General features: G+C 47.4%; 1 protein-coding gene across 1 annotated transcript in view; it reads right to left on the bottom strand.

Annotated features, from left to right (window-relative positions):
- LOC130018354 (von Willebrand factor-like) overlaps positions 1-17,361 on the bottom strand; it is a gene marked incomplete at its 3' end in the record, with an annotated part of 161,532 nt that overhangs the window by 57,881 nt on the left and 86,290 nt on the right. The window contains exon 2 of the mRNA XM_056109036.1: positions 1,637-1,691. Within this exon, the coding sequence (XP_055965011.1) occupies positions 1,637-1,691 (55 nt within the window). The remainder of the gene's footprint in view (positions 1-1,636; positions 1,692-17,361) is intronic.

Raw genomic sequence — 17,361 nt, 5'->3', positions numbered from 1 at the left:
AATCTAACTTATTTTAAAACAGATTGAATTCTAAATAGATCAGCCAGTATACCAGACATATAGAACCCATGATGTGTTTCTAAACCCTTTTGGTCCCTATGCTAAACCCAGAGACCCTTCTGCCACCTTCACAGAGAGAGAGAGAGAGAGAGAGAGAGAGAGAGAGAGAGAGAGAGAGAGTTGGAAGTGGAAACCACAGCATTAAATTCTTTTTTTTTAAATTTTTATTAGTGAAACACCATGAGGTACAGTTGTAGACTTACAAATTTTTGTGCTTGGGTTTCAGTTATACAATGATCCAGTACCCAACCCTCCATCATTTACATTTTTAAAATTTTTTGTTAGTGAAACACCATAAGGTACAGTTGTAGATTTACAAATTTTTGTGCTTGGGTTTCAATTGTACAATGATCAAACACCCATCCCTCCACCAGTGCCCATTTTCCACCACCACGGGTCCCAGTATTCCTCCCACCTCCTATCCCCCCATCCCACCCTGCCTCTGTGGCAGGGCATTCCCTTTTGTTCTCTCTCCTTTTAGGTGTTGTGGTTTGCAAAAGAGGCATTGAGTGGAATCATGTTTGGTCTATAGTCTACTTTCAGCATGCTTCTCCATCCTGGGAGGATCCTCCCAACACCCTTTATTTGGTGCTTCTTTCTCTATCTGAGCTCCCTTTTCCCCTAGAGTGTGTGGCTAGCCTCCAAGCCATGGAGCAAAGTTCTCAGAGTCTCCTGACACAGAATTTACCTAGATGCCGGGGTTATAACAAATGTCCATATTGAGGCTGGAACAATAGCACAGCAAGGAGGGCATTTGCCTTGCACATGGGTGACCCGGTTTCGATTCCCAGCATCCCATATGGTCCCCCCGACACCGCCAGGAGTAATTCCTGAGTGCATGAGCCAGGACTAACCCCTGTGTGTCACAAGGTGTGACCCATAAAGCAAAAACAAACAAACAAAAAAACAAAACAAATGTCCCTTTTGCCCCAGGCCAACCCAGGTCACAGGGCAGAAGCCACTGACTTGAATGATCTACATAGAGAAACCAAAAAGTGTTCCCTTGATAGCCCACTGTCTCAGCATCTCAGTGAGGGAAGGAAGACTATTTAGAACAATGACAGAGGGCAGGCAGACCTGGGCCCAGGAAGTCTGACCTCTGCTCTCGGCTCTGGGTGATCCCTGAGCGGTCATGTTTCCCTTCTGACCCTCAGTCCCTTCATCTGGACCATGGGTGGTTCACCCAGATCACCCTGCACCAAACCCCCTAAACCCAACTATTTCTGCCCATCTGCTCAGCCTGGTCCTGGCATTTTTCAGCTTCCCACAGAGAAAGGTATTAATAGCTGCCTGTTCTGGAGTACAGGGTTAGGATGCAGGTACTTCGCGGAACCTTCACAATAGGAGGGAACGTTGGTACACTGGCTAATCTGTTTAGAATTCAATGCTTTTGAGTAAATTATATGAATGAATACAGATGCTCTATTTTGTTTTCTGGCAAGCCAGAAACTCTGCAGACCCAGCAAGGGCCAAACTCAGGGTTGTACACTCAGCTAAGCGACCAACTCTCTGCTGCTTCCTGGGAGGGGGGTGTTCAGAAGGTCCTGGGTGGGAGTCAAGAGGGGAAGGCACCTACCTGGCAAGGTGATGGCCAGAATAAGCAGCACCCTCGTGATTCTGCCGGGAATCATCTGTGGAGAAGGAGTGGCACTGAGTGAGACAGAGAGCGAGACCCAAGGTACTACTGGCCAGCAGGTATGAGGAAGATGGGGCTTGAAGCTTGACCCTTATGGGTCCTTTCCCCCAAAATAAATACAGGCCAGGACCATCCATCACTGCGAGCGAGGCCCCATCACTGAATAGATGCCAGAGCCCGGAACGAGGAGAAAGCTGAGCTCCCCCAGACCTTAGCCCGCCTCTTGGCCCCTTCATCACCATCCCTCCCGCAGTAGATCAGAGCCTACATCTCCCCCCCGCCTGCCCGTGGGCACCACCGTGAGGAGTGGGCACTGTCTTGGCTTTGTTTCCCACCATGGGTACCCAGATGGAAAAGACGCCCGGGAAGTCAGGCTTTGGGTATTTCCCAATCACAAACCCATCCTGGGTGACAGGTGCCCTCTCTTCTCCTCAGCACAGTGCCCAGGAGGTGCTCAGGCAGTGTTTCTGACCTAGCCTGGCAGAAGGACAGGAATCTAGCAACCCTGTTCCAGGCTGTGTTCCCCAGGGTGTGGTTACTCCCCCCCCCCCCCCCACACACACACACACAGATCATTGAGCCTGGCCGGGGCGGGGAGCACACCCTGAGTTGCTCAGAGCTCTGGCTCTGGAAAAGGTTCTTCATGGGCTGGAGCAATAGCATGGCGGGTAGGCATTTGCCTTGCACACAGCCAACCTTGGTTTGATGCCCAGCATCCCATATGGTCCCCTGAACACTGCCAGGAGTAATTCCCGAGTGCATGATCCGGGAGTCACCCCTGTGCATTGTCGGGTATGGCCCAAAAAGCCAAAAAAAATTTAAAAAGTTGTTCAAGAAGAGGCAGTCTTCCTCCTGACGTACAGTGGGGAGACTCATGCTACCTGCGCCTGCATCCCACCTAGCAGATGAAATTCCTACTCTGTTAGACATTTGTGGAAGGGACCCCCCACACACGCACCGGCTGTCAGATGCAACCAAGTCCTGGTCTCAAGACAGATACCCTCCACCCTCAGCAGTCTCCCAGTATGTGGGGTTACCAGATTGTTTGTGGAAGGTACCCAGAGCTGGGGGTTAACTCGTGCCAGTCAAATGTTCCTGGCAGTAAAATGGGGACAGAACAGAAGCAAATACCAGGACCCCAGAAGCTAGCGGGAGAAGGATTATGAAGGGGGGGTCTGCCTGGACAAATTCTCCTGATCCCAGAGAAGGAGAAGTCCAACTTCTCCGGGGGTGGGGGGGCAGCTTCTCTCCTGATCTCCCCCACCCTTCCCATTACGGGACCCTCCCTCCTCCCCAGAAGTCATACCTTCTCCAGCTTGTGGTCCAAGGGGTTTCCCAAGTCCCAGGGGATCAGCCACCTCCAGAAGGTGCTCCAGGCCTTAGGTCATGCTCTCCCAGCGGGGCTTGCTGGGCTGTCTGGGCAAGCGGGAGCTGCCGGGGGAGATAAAGGCTGAGTGGTGACGTCCACGCCCCCCCGCCTTCCCCACCACAATAGCTGTGAGCTGCCACAACAGGGGGCTGGCCACCTCTTCATTAGCAGAGGAAACAAAGAGCGGAAATGGTATTAGAAAGACCTCCAAGTCGATAAGGCGCTCAACGGCTTGATGGACGAAGCCTAGTGGCTGCCATCACAAGCTGCCTTGCCCACTGGATGCCCCCATGCCCCTGCACCCATCCCCGGCCCTCCCCAGAGACAGGGTTGACCGAGAATGTGACTGAGCCCTGACAGGCTGCGCCGGGACAGAGAGGAATCTGGAAAGGAACTCAGAGCCGACGACAGAGCTGTTGGATCCGGCTGCCGGGGCCAGACTGGAAAACAACTCTACGAGGGCCAATTGAGCAGCCGTGTCGGGAGGAAGGAGAGAATTGGGGTTTCCTGTCCCACGAGGTATGAATGAGCCGGTGCTGGCTCCCACAAAAAGAGTCCGTCTGGGTTGTAGGCCAGAGTTCATGAGCATGTTAAAGGTGAGTGAGTGACCTGGTCCCCAGCAGGTCTTTGTGAAATCAGGGGTGAGGGGGTTTAACTTAATACTCACACTCTCACTCACCTCAGGGACCCTCAGTTCTCTTGACCTTACACATACGCACATGTACACACATCCATGGGTACTTATGTACCCATAGATCACACACAATACACATGGCTATATACATACCACTCATGGTACCCATACATCCAAATCACATGATGCACATACGTGCTGCATGATGCCACATACAATACACAGCATAATAAATACACCAATCATAATACACACATCGCATCATAATACACACACGTGCAATATAAACCTGCATGCACACCAATATAGAATACACGACAATATACAAAATACACGACAATATACATACCATTCATAATACATATATCCCCCACAAAACATAAAACACATGTATATATATGCACAACACAAAATACACATACATAATGCATGCCACACACACAACATACACAATTCACATACATACACACCTCTTGACACACAGACATAGACACATAACACACACCAAAACATTCCATATATAGCCACAGATTACACACAGATTACACATTGTGTGTAGTATGCACTGACTACATAGATACACATATCATCAAAGCTGACCACACACCACATTCACATCACATCCATACCACACATATACATATAAGCAGCACACACAAACATGCCTTCTAGCCTTTCTTCACAACCTACCATTCCCAAGACACTAACCCTTAGCATCACCCTTTAAGTGGTTCCTGCTGATAGGAGAGCTGACAGGCAGGCCAGACCCTGTCTGTGGCAGTCTCAGACATCTTTAAGTTTGGAAGCTGCTTGCTAGCTTTGTTTTTTAGCTTTATTTTTATAAAGTTGTTCACAATATTTGATTACATTTAAAATTCGAACACCAATCCCACTACCATTATACCTTCCCACCACCATATTCCCATCTCGAACCCCAAATCCTGCCCCCAAGGCAGAACCGAAATCGTTCATTTTGTATTGCTTGTTATGAATAATCTGCTAAAATTGAGACAGAAAAGGTTTCTTAGAGGAAAGTGTGTGAAGATTGTTGTATCTCACCCAAGAGCCATTAAACCCTTCCATAAGAAATTAGTAGCATGTTATTAAAGGTTGAGCCTTGTGTGCTTATATGTGTGTGTGTGTGTGTGTGTAAATGAATATGGCATCTGTTCTTTAGATGTATAGTTGAGTTAGAAGGAAAACACTGTTTTCAAAGACTTAGGAGGTATAAGGACCCAAATGGGTGGAATTCTGTGCAGAAATGTGGGCCAGCCAGGCCAGGAAACACTCAAGCTTAAGGCCCAGCCAAGAAACAGTAACCCAAACTTTGGGCCTTCAGGGAGCTGGAATAAGGACCCTGCACTAACTGGTATCTTCGAAAGGAAATAGCTTTCAAAGGATAAGCAAGGAAAAGGATCTAGCTGTCCACACAGAAGCTACGAAACACATGACTCTTTCTGTTGGGGGACGAGAATGTTGAGTCTTTCTCTAGATTGAGAATAGGCCATGGCGGCCCCACATGCTGGGGGAAAAGGCAGTTGGGATGGATAAGGAACCACTAAGTAAATGATGATTGGAGAGATCACCCGGGATGGGAGATACGTGCTAAAAGTAGACCAAGTACCAAACACGATGACCCGTTGGTATCTGTATTGCAAATCATAATCCCCCAAATTAAAGAGTAAGAAGGAATGTACCTGCCACAGAGGCAGGGAGTGGGGTGGCGGGTGGGACACCGGGAACAATGGGGGTGGAAAATGTGCATTGGTGGAGGGATGGGTGCTTGTGATTGTGTGACTGAAAGGTAATCATGCAAGTTTGTAACTGTAACTCATGGTTATCCAATAAAACTTAGAGAGAGAGAGAGAGAGAGAGAGAGAGAGAGAATAGGTCAATAGGCCATGGCCTATATGCATGTGTTCCCTGACTAACGTTATCACACAGTCCAGCAACTCTCATATTTAAAGTTTTTCAGATGTTACTCATAGACCAATCTAAGGGCTCTGGAAGAAACCAGCACAGACCTCTTTAAAAAAGATAACCTTCTTCTAATAGCTGAGATCAGCACCACGAGGATTACTCCATAACTTAGAGGCCAGCCGGGTATCCTAGAGGAAAGGGCAGTTCAGATAGAGAAGGGAGCACCAAATAAAAGATGTTTGGAGGATCCTCCCAGGGGGGGAGATGCATGTCGAAAGTAGACTATGGACTGAACATGTTTGCCACTCAATGCCTCTTTTGCAGACCACAACACCCAAAAGGAGAGAGAGAACACAGGGGATTGCCCTGCCACAGAGACAGGGGGGATGGGGGGATGGGGGTGGGAGGGATATTATCCATGGTGGTGGAAAATGGGCACTGGTGGAGGGATGGGTATCTGATCATTGTATAATTGAAACCAAAGCACAAAAAATTGTAAATTTACAACTGTAAAATAAAATAAAATAAAGGGGAAAAAAAGATAACCTTCTTCTAACTCACTTTGAAACCAAGTGATGCATGCAAAATCATATATTTTATTCTCTTGACTAAACAACCCACCATGAGCAAGAATCAATAGTCTCAACTAACAGCGGGATCAAATTTCTCCAGGAACTTCAAATAACGAAGTAATCAGGGGCCAGAGAGATTACTCAAGTGGCTGGAGCGTATGTTCTACGTGCAGGAAATTCAGGTTTGGTCCGGGCACCACATGATCTCCCAAGCACTGTTGAACAGGCCAAAAGAATAAGAATAAAATAATCTTGGAGTGATAGCACAGTGGGAAGGGCATTTGCCTTGCACGCAACCGACTTGGGTTCAATTCCCAGCATCCCATATGGTCCCCTGGGCACCGCCAGGAGTAATTCCTGAGTGCAGAGCCAGGAATAATTCCTGTGCCTCGCTGGGTGTGACCCCAAAAAAGCGGGGGAAAAAAAAGACTAAAATAAATCAGAGGTGGAACCAGAAAAAAAAAAAACTATTCCCTATTATAAGAGATTAAAAAGCAGGAATTAAAATAAAAAAATAAAATGGAGCTAGAGAGATAGAGCAGCAGGGAGAGCGTTCGCCTTCAAGGCTGACCCAGGCCCGATCCCCAACATCCCAGATGGTCCCCTGAGCCTGACAGGAGTGATTCCTGAGTACAGAGCCAGGAGTTCTCAAAGCAAGTTCCCCCAGCACCATTGGGTGTGCCCTCCCCAGTAATAATAGATAAATAAAAAAATTTTTTTTTGCTTTTTGGGTCACACCCGGCAATGCACAGAGGTTATTCCTGGCTCTGCACTCAGGAATCACCCCTGGCGGTGCTCAGGGGACCATATGGGTTGCTGGAAATTGAACCCGGGTTGGCCGCATGCAAGGCAAACGCCCTACCGGCTGTGCTATTGCTCCAGCCCCAGATAAATAAAATTTTAATGTAAAAGTATGAGACAAACCGAGAAATAAACAAAATGACTTGGAAAGAACCTTCAGAAAATGGAAAATAGAAAGCACTCCCACTGAAGTTTCCAAACACAAACAAATACCAGACATTTCTGCAGAGAAGGAAAAAAAATTGCTAGAAGATTGATCTGAGGAAACTCTTCCAAGACACAAAGTGAGAAAGAAATGAGAGGCATGGAAAGAAGCATCGTAGAGTAAGATCCAAAAAAGAAGTGTTGAGAAAATGCTTATCTTCGTAGATGTGCCAAGACAGAGCCTTTGCTCATTGAAAATGACCCCCAAACAGACTCGAAATGTTAATGCAGACCATTTGGGAGAACAGGAAACACTGGGAGGAAAGTGGGGATGTGATATGGAGAAGGGGAAACAGTAATAAAAGATGTTTATTAAGCCAGTGGCCATGTGGGGAAAGACAGGGGTCAAGAGAGCAGGGGGACAGCTCCGGAACTCTCCACTAGTCCTTGGTAAGGGCTGCCCCTGCAGACATCAATACCTCAACACTTCTGCACGCGCGCACGCGCGTGCGCACACACACACACACACACACACACACACACACACACACACACTGCATACACACTTCCCTTGGCATAAACATGCAGACAGGGATAGTCTGGAAGAAACACAGGAAGAGATAAAGTCAGAGTGCGCCTCATTAAATATTCCACAGAAGTGAAGAGAAATTAGACTGTGTCCTTAATGTTAAGTCCTTTTTTTTTTTATTTTTTTGAATTTTTCTCTTTTTTTGGCAATTTTTAAACATTTTACTTTCATGAAGTAGTTCACAATAGTTCACGGTCACGGTCCTCCTGTTGTTCATCGATTTGCTCGAGAGGGCCCAGTAACGTCTCCATCGTGAGACTTGTTTTTACTGTGTTTGGCATATCGAATACATCACGGGGAGCTTGCCAGGCTCTGCCGTGCAGGCGAGATACTCTCGGTAGCTTGCCGGGCTCTTCGAGAGGGGCGAGGGAATCGAACTCAGGTCAGCCATGTTGGCCGCTTGCAAGGCAAATGCCCTACCACTGTGCTATCTCTCCAGCCCACAATAGTTCATTACAGATAATATTCAAACACTCACCCAACCAACCAGAGATCATCCTCCTACCACAATAAGAGGGAAGTGTGTGAAGGTTGTTGTAGTTCATTCCGGGGCCATTTAGGCTTGTATATAAGAGAATACAAGCAAGTATGTTAAAATCAAAGACATGTGTGCTACTTTAGGTACATCAGTGGGTTAGAGTATAAGAGGTTGTGGCCATGCCCTCCAGAAAATACTGCATCGCTCTCTTCCGGGAGCCTTATTTTATAATCTCTGGATCTTGGCCATTGATGACATTACATGGCACCAGGGGGCAGTTTGTGGGTGTGACTGACAAGCTACTGTAAAACTGGGGAGCTGGGTAAAGGAGACCCAGTCCTAATCCGAGCAGGCTTGCCACGGGTCCCACAAACCTGGGTTCCTCTGCCAGTTTCTTCATGGGTGAAGCATATCCGAGTGTGTGGAGAGTGGCCTTGAGCATGGCTGTGTCTGGGTTCTGGAGGTTTTCGTCTGCCAGGGCTCTGCTTGGCGTGGGGGCGGGGGGGCGGGGGGGGGGACTCAACCTGCCCCCGTTCAAGGTGCTCCGGTGAGGACAGCCATGTTAAGTTCTTTTTAGAAGAACTACTAGAGAGAACATTTCAGGAAGAAGGAAACTAAACCTAGTTAGGAAATGCCAGAAGACCTCTCAGTATCTGTGTTGCAAACCATAAAGCCATAAGTAGAGAGAGAGTAAGAGGAAAATTGTCTGCCATAGAGACAGGGGGCAGAGGTGGAATGGGGGGTGGGGTGGGAGGAAGGGATACTGGGGACATTGGTGGTGGAAAATGTACACTGGTGGATGGATGGGTGTTCGATCATTGTAGACTCAAACTCAAATATAAACGCTTTGTAAGTGTAGCTCACGGTGATTCAATTCACTTGTATCACTTCACTTGATCACTTGTCCTCCCGTTCATCAATTTGCTCAAGCAGGCGCCAACAATGTCTCCATTCATCCCTGTCGTATGCTAGCGTTGCCCAGTGGCTTATTGGGGGCTCCTTCAGGGTCAGGGGAATGAGAACCATTGTTGTAACTGTTTCTGTCATATCGAATACATCACAGATTGCTTGCCAGGCTCTGCCGTGTGGACTGGATACTATTGGTAGCTTGCCGGGCTCTCCGAGAGGGAGAAACTGCATCGCTCTCTTCCGGGAGCTTTGTTTTATAGTCTCTGGGTCTTGGTTGTTGATGAGATTACATGGCGCCAGGGGCAGTTTGTGGGTGTGATTGCCAAGCTACTGGAAAACGGGGGATCTGGGTGGAGGGGGTCCAGTCCCAATCCGAGCAGAACTGGAGATCTCAGCCACGGGTCCCGCATACCTGAGTTCCTCTGTTGGTTCCCTCATGGGTGAGGCTCATCCGAGTGTGTGGAGAGTGGCCTGGAGCATGGTTGTGGCTGGGTTCTGGAGGTTTTTGGCTGCCGGGGTTCTGCTTGGGGCAGGGAGGGAAACTCAGCTCACCCCCCCTCCAAGGGGTCCCGGTGAAGACAGCCTGGCGCAGGGGCAGGTGGTTCTGCCTTAAAATTAAAATTTAAAAAAAAAATAGGAAAAAAATGAAAATGCCAGAAGAATAAATAAGCAATGAAATTGTTAAGAACGGAGTTCCATATATATAGGAAATGACTGCATAAAAGAATGATCATGACAAATTGCAGTGTTATGAAAAGTTGAAACCGAAACCTATAGGGAAACGGCGATGGGAATAAAAATGCATTAGGGTTCTTGGAATTCACAGAAGAAATAACGGGGTGATAAGCATAGATTTTTGTCAGGGCTGGAATGCATAATAGGAAATTGAACTGAATTGTTTGCCAAACCAATAGGGGGGAAAAAAGAAAGAAAAAGAAAACAACATTGATCTAAGAGAAATGGAAAAATCAGTACAAATAACATAGAGTAAGTGAGGACACTGCATTCAGAGAGGAGAGTAAACAGAGAGGTTCAGGATGGATGTCTTTCAAGACACACGATTCAGCCAGGTTCAAGAGAAAGACCTAAAGCACAAAGACACAAAGATTGAAGCCAAACGAAGACCCAGTGCACCAGAAACCCAAATCCTGTCACGCACAAGGGGAAGATTTGATTGTAGTCTGGAATGCAGTGAATGAAGGTTAAAGTGACGCTCTGATCACCTCCTCTCTTTGTTTCAGGAAATGCTGATACAGAGGGAAGGAAAACCTGAACCTACCATCTTGCCTGTTTCTTGGTAAACAGGAGCTTGGGAGAGGTTCCAGGTCAAACAGGATGGGGGGGGGGGGGGGCTGCTTGCAGAAAAACAGGAGACTGCAGAATAAAGAGGATGATGATGTGGTTTTGGTGCATTTCCTCCTAAGATGCAACATAACAATCACAACATAACAGGTCACCTGGCTGTTTTGAAGGTGAGAAGCAAACAGGAAGGGGGCTTGTAGTTTGTAGTTACGTAGGTTCCTGCTAAATACATCCTCAGGAACAGTTGTACGGCTTACCCCTTCAGCAAAGCAGTTCCTTTAAGACAAAGTATGAAAGCCCTATTTCCTTTTGTCAGTGTCAGGTCACCCTGGGTTTAGGGTTTAGGCCCTAAAGTGTGTAGGGCCACAGTTTTCAAAAACTGCGAAGTGTGTGTGTGTGTGTGTGTGTGTGTGTGTGTGTGTGTGTGTGTGTGTTGGATGTGGGGGAATAGGAGACAAAATTACTACCATCAGACAAAATAGAATATAAGATAAAAATCAGTATTAGAGATAATAAGGACGAAAGTGTTGTTAAGAACAAATGATGGGACGAAAATGATTTTTTTTAAATGAGTGATGGGCTGGAGAGGTAATACAGCATGCAGGGCACTTGCCTCACACTGGGCAGAGCCACCATCTCTCCTCCAGCACCCTTATGTTCCCCCTGAGCCCTGCCAGGAGTGATCCCTGAGTGTAGAGCCAGGAGTGAGCCCAGAGCACCACCAGCTGTGGTTAAAAACAAAAAAAATAAGATTAAAAAAAATTAATGAGGGACTAGAGTGATGGCACAGTGGGTAGGGCGTTTGCCTTGCATGCGGCCAACCCAGGTTCGATTCCCGGTATCCCATAGCCCTGCCAGGAGTGATCCCTGAGTGCAGAGCCAGGAGTTAACCCCTGTGCATCACCAGGTGTGACCCAAAAAGAAAAAAAAATTAATGAGCCGCTTCCTGTTTAAGATAATGGCAGAATTCTAAACTCACGACCCCACGGGCACAGCGAATCTTCAGCTACAAATGGAATAACACTGTTGGAAAGAAATCCAGACCAACTGAGCAGGATCTACACATCAGGCCAAGCCGCAGCAACCCACATGGACAACGGTTAGAGGCTGGACCCCAAAGTTGCTGCCAGAAGAAACTCAGACCCAGTGCAGTGACCCCTAGTGAAGTACATCGAAGTGCCAAGAAACACTGTCCAATGGACTGTGACCTTCCCCTGGCACTTCTCCTCTGATTCAGGTCACTAGTATCTCCCAGGAGGGAACTCTAGTGCCCAGGACACTCCCCTCATTGTCCAACTCCAGTGTCCCAAGCTGCTTACGTACATGGCTAGCACGGGGCTGCAGTAAATGAAGAATGTCTTTTAACCTGTCATACCCCACAGCACCAGTATTCCATGGAAGGATCCATTAGCATATCTGCTAGCCGGGCCTATGGGATGACAGTCACAGTCACGGTCCTCCCGTTGTTCATCAGTTTGCTCAAGCGGGCCCAGTAACGACTCCATCATGAGACTTATTGTTACTGTGTTTGGCATATCGAGTACGTCACGGCGAGCTTGTCAGGCTCTGCCGTGTGGGCGAGATACTCTCAGTAGCTTGCCGGGCTCTCCAAGAGGGGAGAGGAATCGAACTCCGGTCGGCCATGTTGGCTGCGTGCAAGGCAAACGCCCTACCGCTGTGCTATCGCTCCAGCCCCCTATGGGATCAGTTCTAATGAAATACATGTGTAGCTGGGGGCGGATAGAATCCTTCCCAGGGACAGCGGAGGAGGCACCAGCTTCGGTCCCATCATGCTACTACACCCAAGTCACAAGCATGTCCAAGAAAGGGCACATGTGTGTGTCTCATGTGCAGACTTTTGCTCTTGTCCCCCAGAGAAACACATCCCTTAATAGTATGACTCCGTATGGGACTGGAGCCATAGAATAGCAGGTAGGGTGTTTGCTTTGCATGTGTCCAACCCGGGTTCAATTCCCAACATCCCATAGGGTCCCCCGAGCACCACCAGGAGCAATTCCTGAGTACAGAGTCAGGAGTAACCCCTGAGCATCGCTGGGTGTGACCCAAAAAGCAAAATAAATAAATAAATAAATAAATAAAAATAGTATGACTCCATAGAGCCACAGAGCCACTGGGGGAGGTGGGGGTGGCAGGAGGAAACTGGGGACACTGGTGGAGGGAAGGGTGTTGGATCATTGTACTGAAATCCAAACGTGAACAGCCTTGTAATTGTATATCTCACAGTGATTCCATAAAAAAAAAAAACGCATAAAATAAAATAAAATTGTATGACTCTGGAAGCTATCAGGGCTGATGTTTACAAGTTCAACGGGATGGTATAAAACAAAGGAACAGTCCTTATCTGGTGATCAGTGAACAGAAAGTAGACAGAAATGCCCACCTCCTGCTCTGCCCCTAAATGAGGCATATTTGCAGGTCAGAAAGAGAGCCTACAGGGCTGGAGTGATAGCACAACAGGAAGGGTGTTTGCCTTGCATGCAGCCGACCCAGCATCCCATATGGTCCCCTGGGCACCGCCAGGAATAATTTCTGAGTGTATGGAGTGTATGAGCCAGGAGTAACCCCTGTGCATGGCCGGGTGTGACCCAAAAAGAAAAAAAAAAGAAGAGAAAAGAAAGAACAGAAAGAGAGCATACAGTTTCAGGCATTTGCCTTGCACATAGCCAACCACAGTTCAATTTCTGGCATGGCCTATGGTCCCTTGAGCACTGCTGGGGGTAATTTGTGACCACAGAGGGGAGAGAAAGCCCCCAGAAGCACTAAGTGTGATCAAAGAAATGAGAACCAAAAACGAGGTATATTTGTGAATGTTAAAGGCTCCTTGGGGTAGGTGGTGAAGATAGCTCAAGGGGTAGAGCCTGTTGTGAGGCCCTGAACAGCCTGGATTTGATCCCTATTAGTTACTGGCTTCCCAGAAATTCTTTCATTTGAGACACCAAGAGTTTTTAGTAACTATCAACTTCTGAGTTGTCTTTTAACTTAATGTGAAGTATACTGATGGGTTAATTATGAAAGTTTGGGGCTGGAGCAATAGCACAGTGGGTATGGTGTTTGCCTTGCACGTGGCCAACCCGGGTTTGATTCCCAGCAACCTATATGGTCCTTCAAGAGCCTTCAGGAGTAATTCTTGAGTGCGTGAGCCAGGAGTAACCCCTGTGCATGACCAGATGTGACAAAGAAAGAAAGAAAGAAAGAAAGAAAGAAAGAAAGAAAGAAAGAAAGAAAGAAAGAAAGAAAGTCTGAGAGAACACCAAGAGCTGGGGCAGGGTTAACGGCTGGCACTGGTGGAGGGATGGGTACTCAATCATTGTATGACTGAAATGTAATCACGAAAGTTTGTATATCTGTAACGGTATCTCTCGATGATCCATTAAAAATTTTTTAAAAATTAAAAAGGAAACAAAACAACTAGGTTGTTTACTACATAGGCCATTCTTTCAAGACTAGGAGAAGTGGCTGGACTAATAGTACAGTGGGTAGGGTGTTTGCCTTGCACACATTGCAACTGGGTTCAGTTGGCCCCCCTCCTGTCAATCCTTGAACCCACACACACTCTTGCCCAGCCAGGAGTAATACCTGCATATTTTGGAGGAGGAGGAGGAGGAGGAGGAGGAGGAGAAGGAGGAGGAGGAGGAGGAGGAGGAGGAGGAGGAGGAGGAGGAGGAGGAGGAGGAGGAGAAGGAGGAGAAGGAGAAAGAGGAACGGGGTCCAAATAAAAGAAAAAAATAAAACCTCGGAGAAAAAGCTTAATGAAATGGAAAATTGTGATTTACCTGATCATTTAGATTAATGAGCATAGGGCTGCTCACTGAATTCAGGAGAACAATGTATGGACAAAGTGAAATTGATACAATGTTTTGTCCGTTATATCATAATTCTTAGCAAATGAATGTACTAGAAGGTCAAATTAAATATTTATGCGCAGTTAATGATACAACCTCAAAGTTTACAATCAAAGAATAAGATTGAATTATAAAAGAAAGCAGAACAGGCTTTGATAAAAGTAAAAAAAAAAAAATCCACTTTAGAAACAAGCAAACGAAACATCCTTTAGTAACCTACAAAAAGAAAGGCCCATCATTGACCTGAGAAATAAAGCAAACTTCAGTTTAGGTTAAAATATATGCCACTTTAAAAAAAAAATAAGAACAAGACTGAGATGCCAATTTCATCACTGCTAGTCAATATTTGATCAGATGCCCAGAACAATACAGTAAAAGAAGAAGTTATATGGCTTAGGAAGAAAAAAAGAATTAAAAAGTGATGATTTTGGTATATGATTGCTTAGACAGAAAAATCCAAGAGATGCTTATAAAAGTTCTATAGTTCATGAAGCAAGATTATTTTAACCTTTTTTGTTCCTATAACATTATAAATAAAATGTATAGTGACCTTGCTGGGAAAACAATATCCTAAGTCACTTAAGAATAAAAACAGTAAGAGGGACTGGAGCAATAGCACAGCGGGTAGAGCATTTACCTTGCAAGCGGCTGACCCGGGTTCGATTCCCAGCATCCCATATGGTTCCCTGAGCACCGCCAGGGGTAATTCCTGAGTGCAGAGCCAGGAGTAACTCCTGTGCATCGCCGGGTGTGACCCCCCCCCAAAAAAAACAATAAGAGAGATGAGAGATGCCTTCCATAGAGGCAGGCTGGGGTTGGGGGTGCTTTGGGGGTGGGCAGGAGAGAAATTGGGGATATTGGTGCTGGGAAATTACACTGGTGAAGGGGTGGGTGCTGGAATGTTGTATGACTAATACCTAACCATGCATAGCTTTGTAATGCTCTATCTCACTGTCACAGTTACTAATGTGGTCACAGTTCTCCGGTTGTTCATCAATTTGCTCGAGCGGGCCCAGTAACGTCTCCATTGGAGACTTTGTTGTTACTGTGTTTGGCATATCGAATACGTCACGGGGAGCTTGCCAGGCTCTGCCATGCGGGCGAGATACTCTCGGTAGCTTGCCGGGCTCTCCGAGAGGGGCGGAGGAATCCAACTCGGGTCAGCCATGTCGGCTGCATGCAAGGCAAACGCCCTACCGCTGTGCTATCGCTCCAGCCCGATGATTCAAAAAAATTAAAAAATTAGTATTAAAAAAAAGAATAGAAATAATAAGGACCCACACAGGTAGGGGAGTGACTTAGAACACCTGCTGGCAAGCATATGGTGCCAAGTGCAACTCTCCATGTCCCACGGTCCCTAACATGCTCCTCGAAGTTCTGCTGTTTGAACCTGGCAGCTCTGTTCTCTGCAATTCCCCGTGGCAGAAGCAATGCCTGGCCTCACTGCAGGTAGGTGTGTAACAGGCACCGACCACAGAAGGGAATGCAGCCCCCCAGCAAGCATGGCAGGTAAAACCCCAGCCAAAGGGGCTGAAGCGATAGCACAGCGGGTAGGGCGTTTGCCTTGCACACGGCTGACCCAAGTTCTATTCCTAGCATCCCATATGGTCCCCCGAGCACCACCAGGAGTAATTCCTGAGTGCAGAACCAGGAGTAACCCCTGAACATCGCTGGGTGTGACAGAAGAAGAAGGAAGAAGAAGAAGAAGAAGAAGAAGAAGAAGAAGAAGAAGAAGAAGAAGAAGAAGAAGAAGAAGAAGAAGAAGAAGAAGAAGAAGAAGAAGAAGAAGAGGAGGAGGAGGAGGAGGAGGACAACAACAACAACAACAACTGCAGTCTCTCTAGCGACCCCCTCCCCAGTGAGTACCGCAGCCATATCTCTGTGGTTCCACTACAAGTGCGGTCCCAGGTAAGCACTTTGCCATCAACCCAGCTAAAGTTCAGCAGACCTCCATGAGCACTGCAACCAGATAAGCAGTAAGCAAAACTGCTAAAAATGCGCCTTGTGGCCAGTGGTCACAGCAACAGGAGCACCAACAACAGCCAGGAAGGGGAATGAGGTGCAATAGATACACTGTCACTGTCACTGTCCTCCCGTTGTTCATCGATTTGCTCGAGCGGACCCAGTAACGTCTCTATTGGAGACTTTGTTGTTACTGTGTTTGGCATATCGAATACGTCATGGGGAGCTTGCCAGGCTTTGTCGTGCGGGCGAGATACTCTTGGTAGCTTGCCGGGCTCTCCAAGAGGGGTGGAGGAATTGAACTCGGGTCGGTCGTGTTGGCTGCATGCAAGGCAAACGCTCTACCCACTGTGCTATCGCTCCAGTCCAATAGATACACAAAGAGGTAAAAATATTAAGCATAAAAACTACAAATTCGCCTACTCCAGATGGAACCCCGGCATCCAAGAGCTTCCACAAACAAGACCCAGGTATGCGGGTACCAGGACTAAGTCTAGAGGCGGCATGGCAGCAGAGGTCCTGTGTGGTCCCTCCCTGGCCCACCGTCCACTCTAACTGTCACCCCAACAAGGTTCCGCTTGGCACACCAACAGCCCTGGTCCAGAGACTCCCAACTGAATCCCAAAAAAGATTAGTGCCCTACAGAGATGTCTCTGGAACCCAACCATCTACAAGCTAGGATCCCAGAAGCACGTGGCCACAAAGTGTCTGCATGAACTCTCATGATATTCAAAATGAGCAACGGAAAATAAATTATCTAGCCTCTGCCCCTGCCAGGCAGGCTTGAATGGTGGTGGGAAATTTCAAGAAAAACATCTGTCACTGTCACTGTCCTCCCGTTGTTCATCGATTTGCTTGAGCGGGCCCAGTAACGTCTCCATTGGAGACTTTGTTGTTACTGTGTTTGGCATATCGAATACGTCACAGGGAGCTTGCCAGGTTCTGCCGTGCGGGCGAGATACTCTCAGTAGCTTCCCGGGCTCTCCGAGAGGGGCGGAGGAATCGAACTCGGGTCGGCCATGTTGGCTGCGTGCAAGGCAAACGCCCTACCCGCTGTGCTATCGCTTCAGCCCCATAACGCTTCAAAATAGAGAGAGAGTATTTGGGAAATTGTCTGCCATA

Source organism: Sorex fumeus, unplaced genomic scaffold (assembly GCF_029834395.1).
Source record: "Sorex fumeus unplaced genomic scaffold, SorFum_2.1 ptg000263l, whole genome shotgun sequence".
In the NCBI taxonomy this organism is placed as follows: Eukaryota; Metazoa; Chordata; class Mammalia; order Eulipotyphla; family Soricidae; genus Sorex; species Sorex fumeus.
This window is presented reverse-complemented; position numbering and strand designations above follow the sequence as displayed.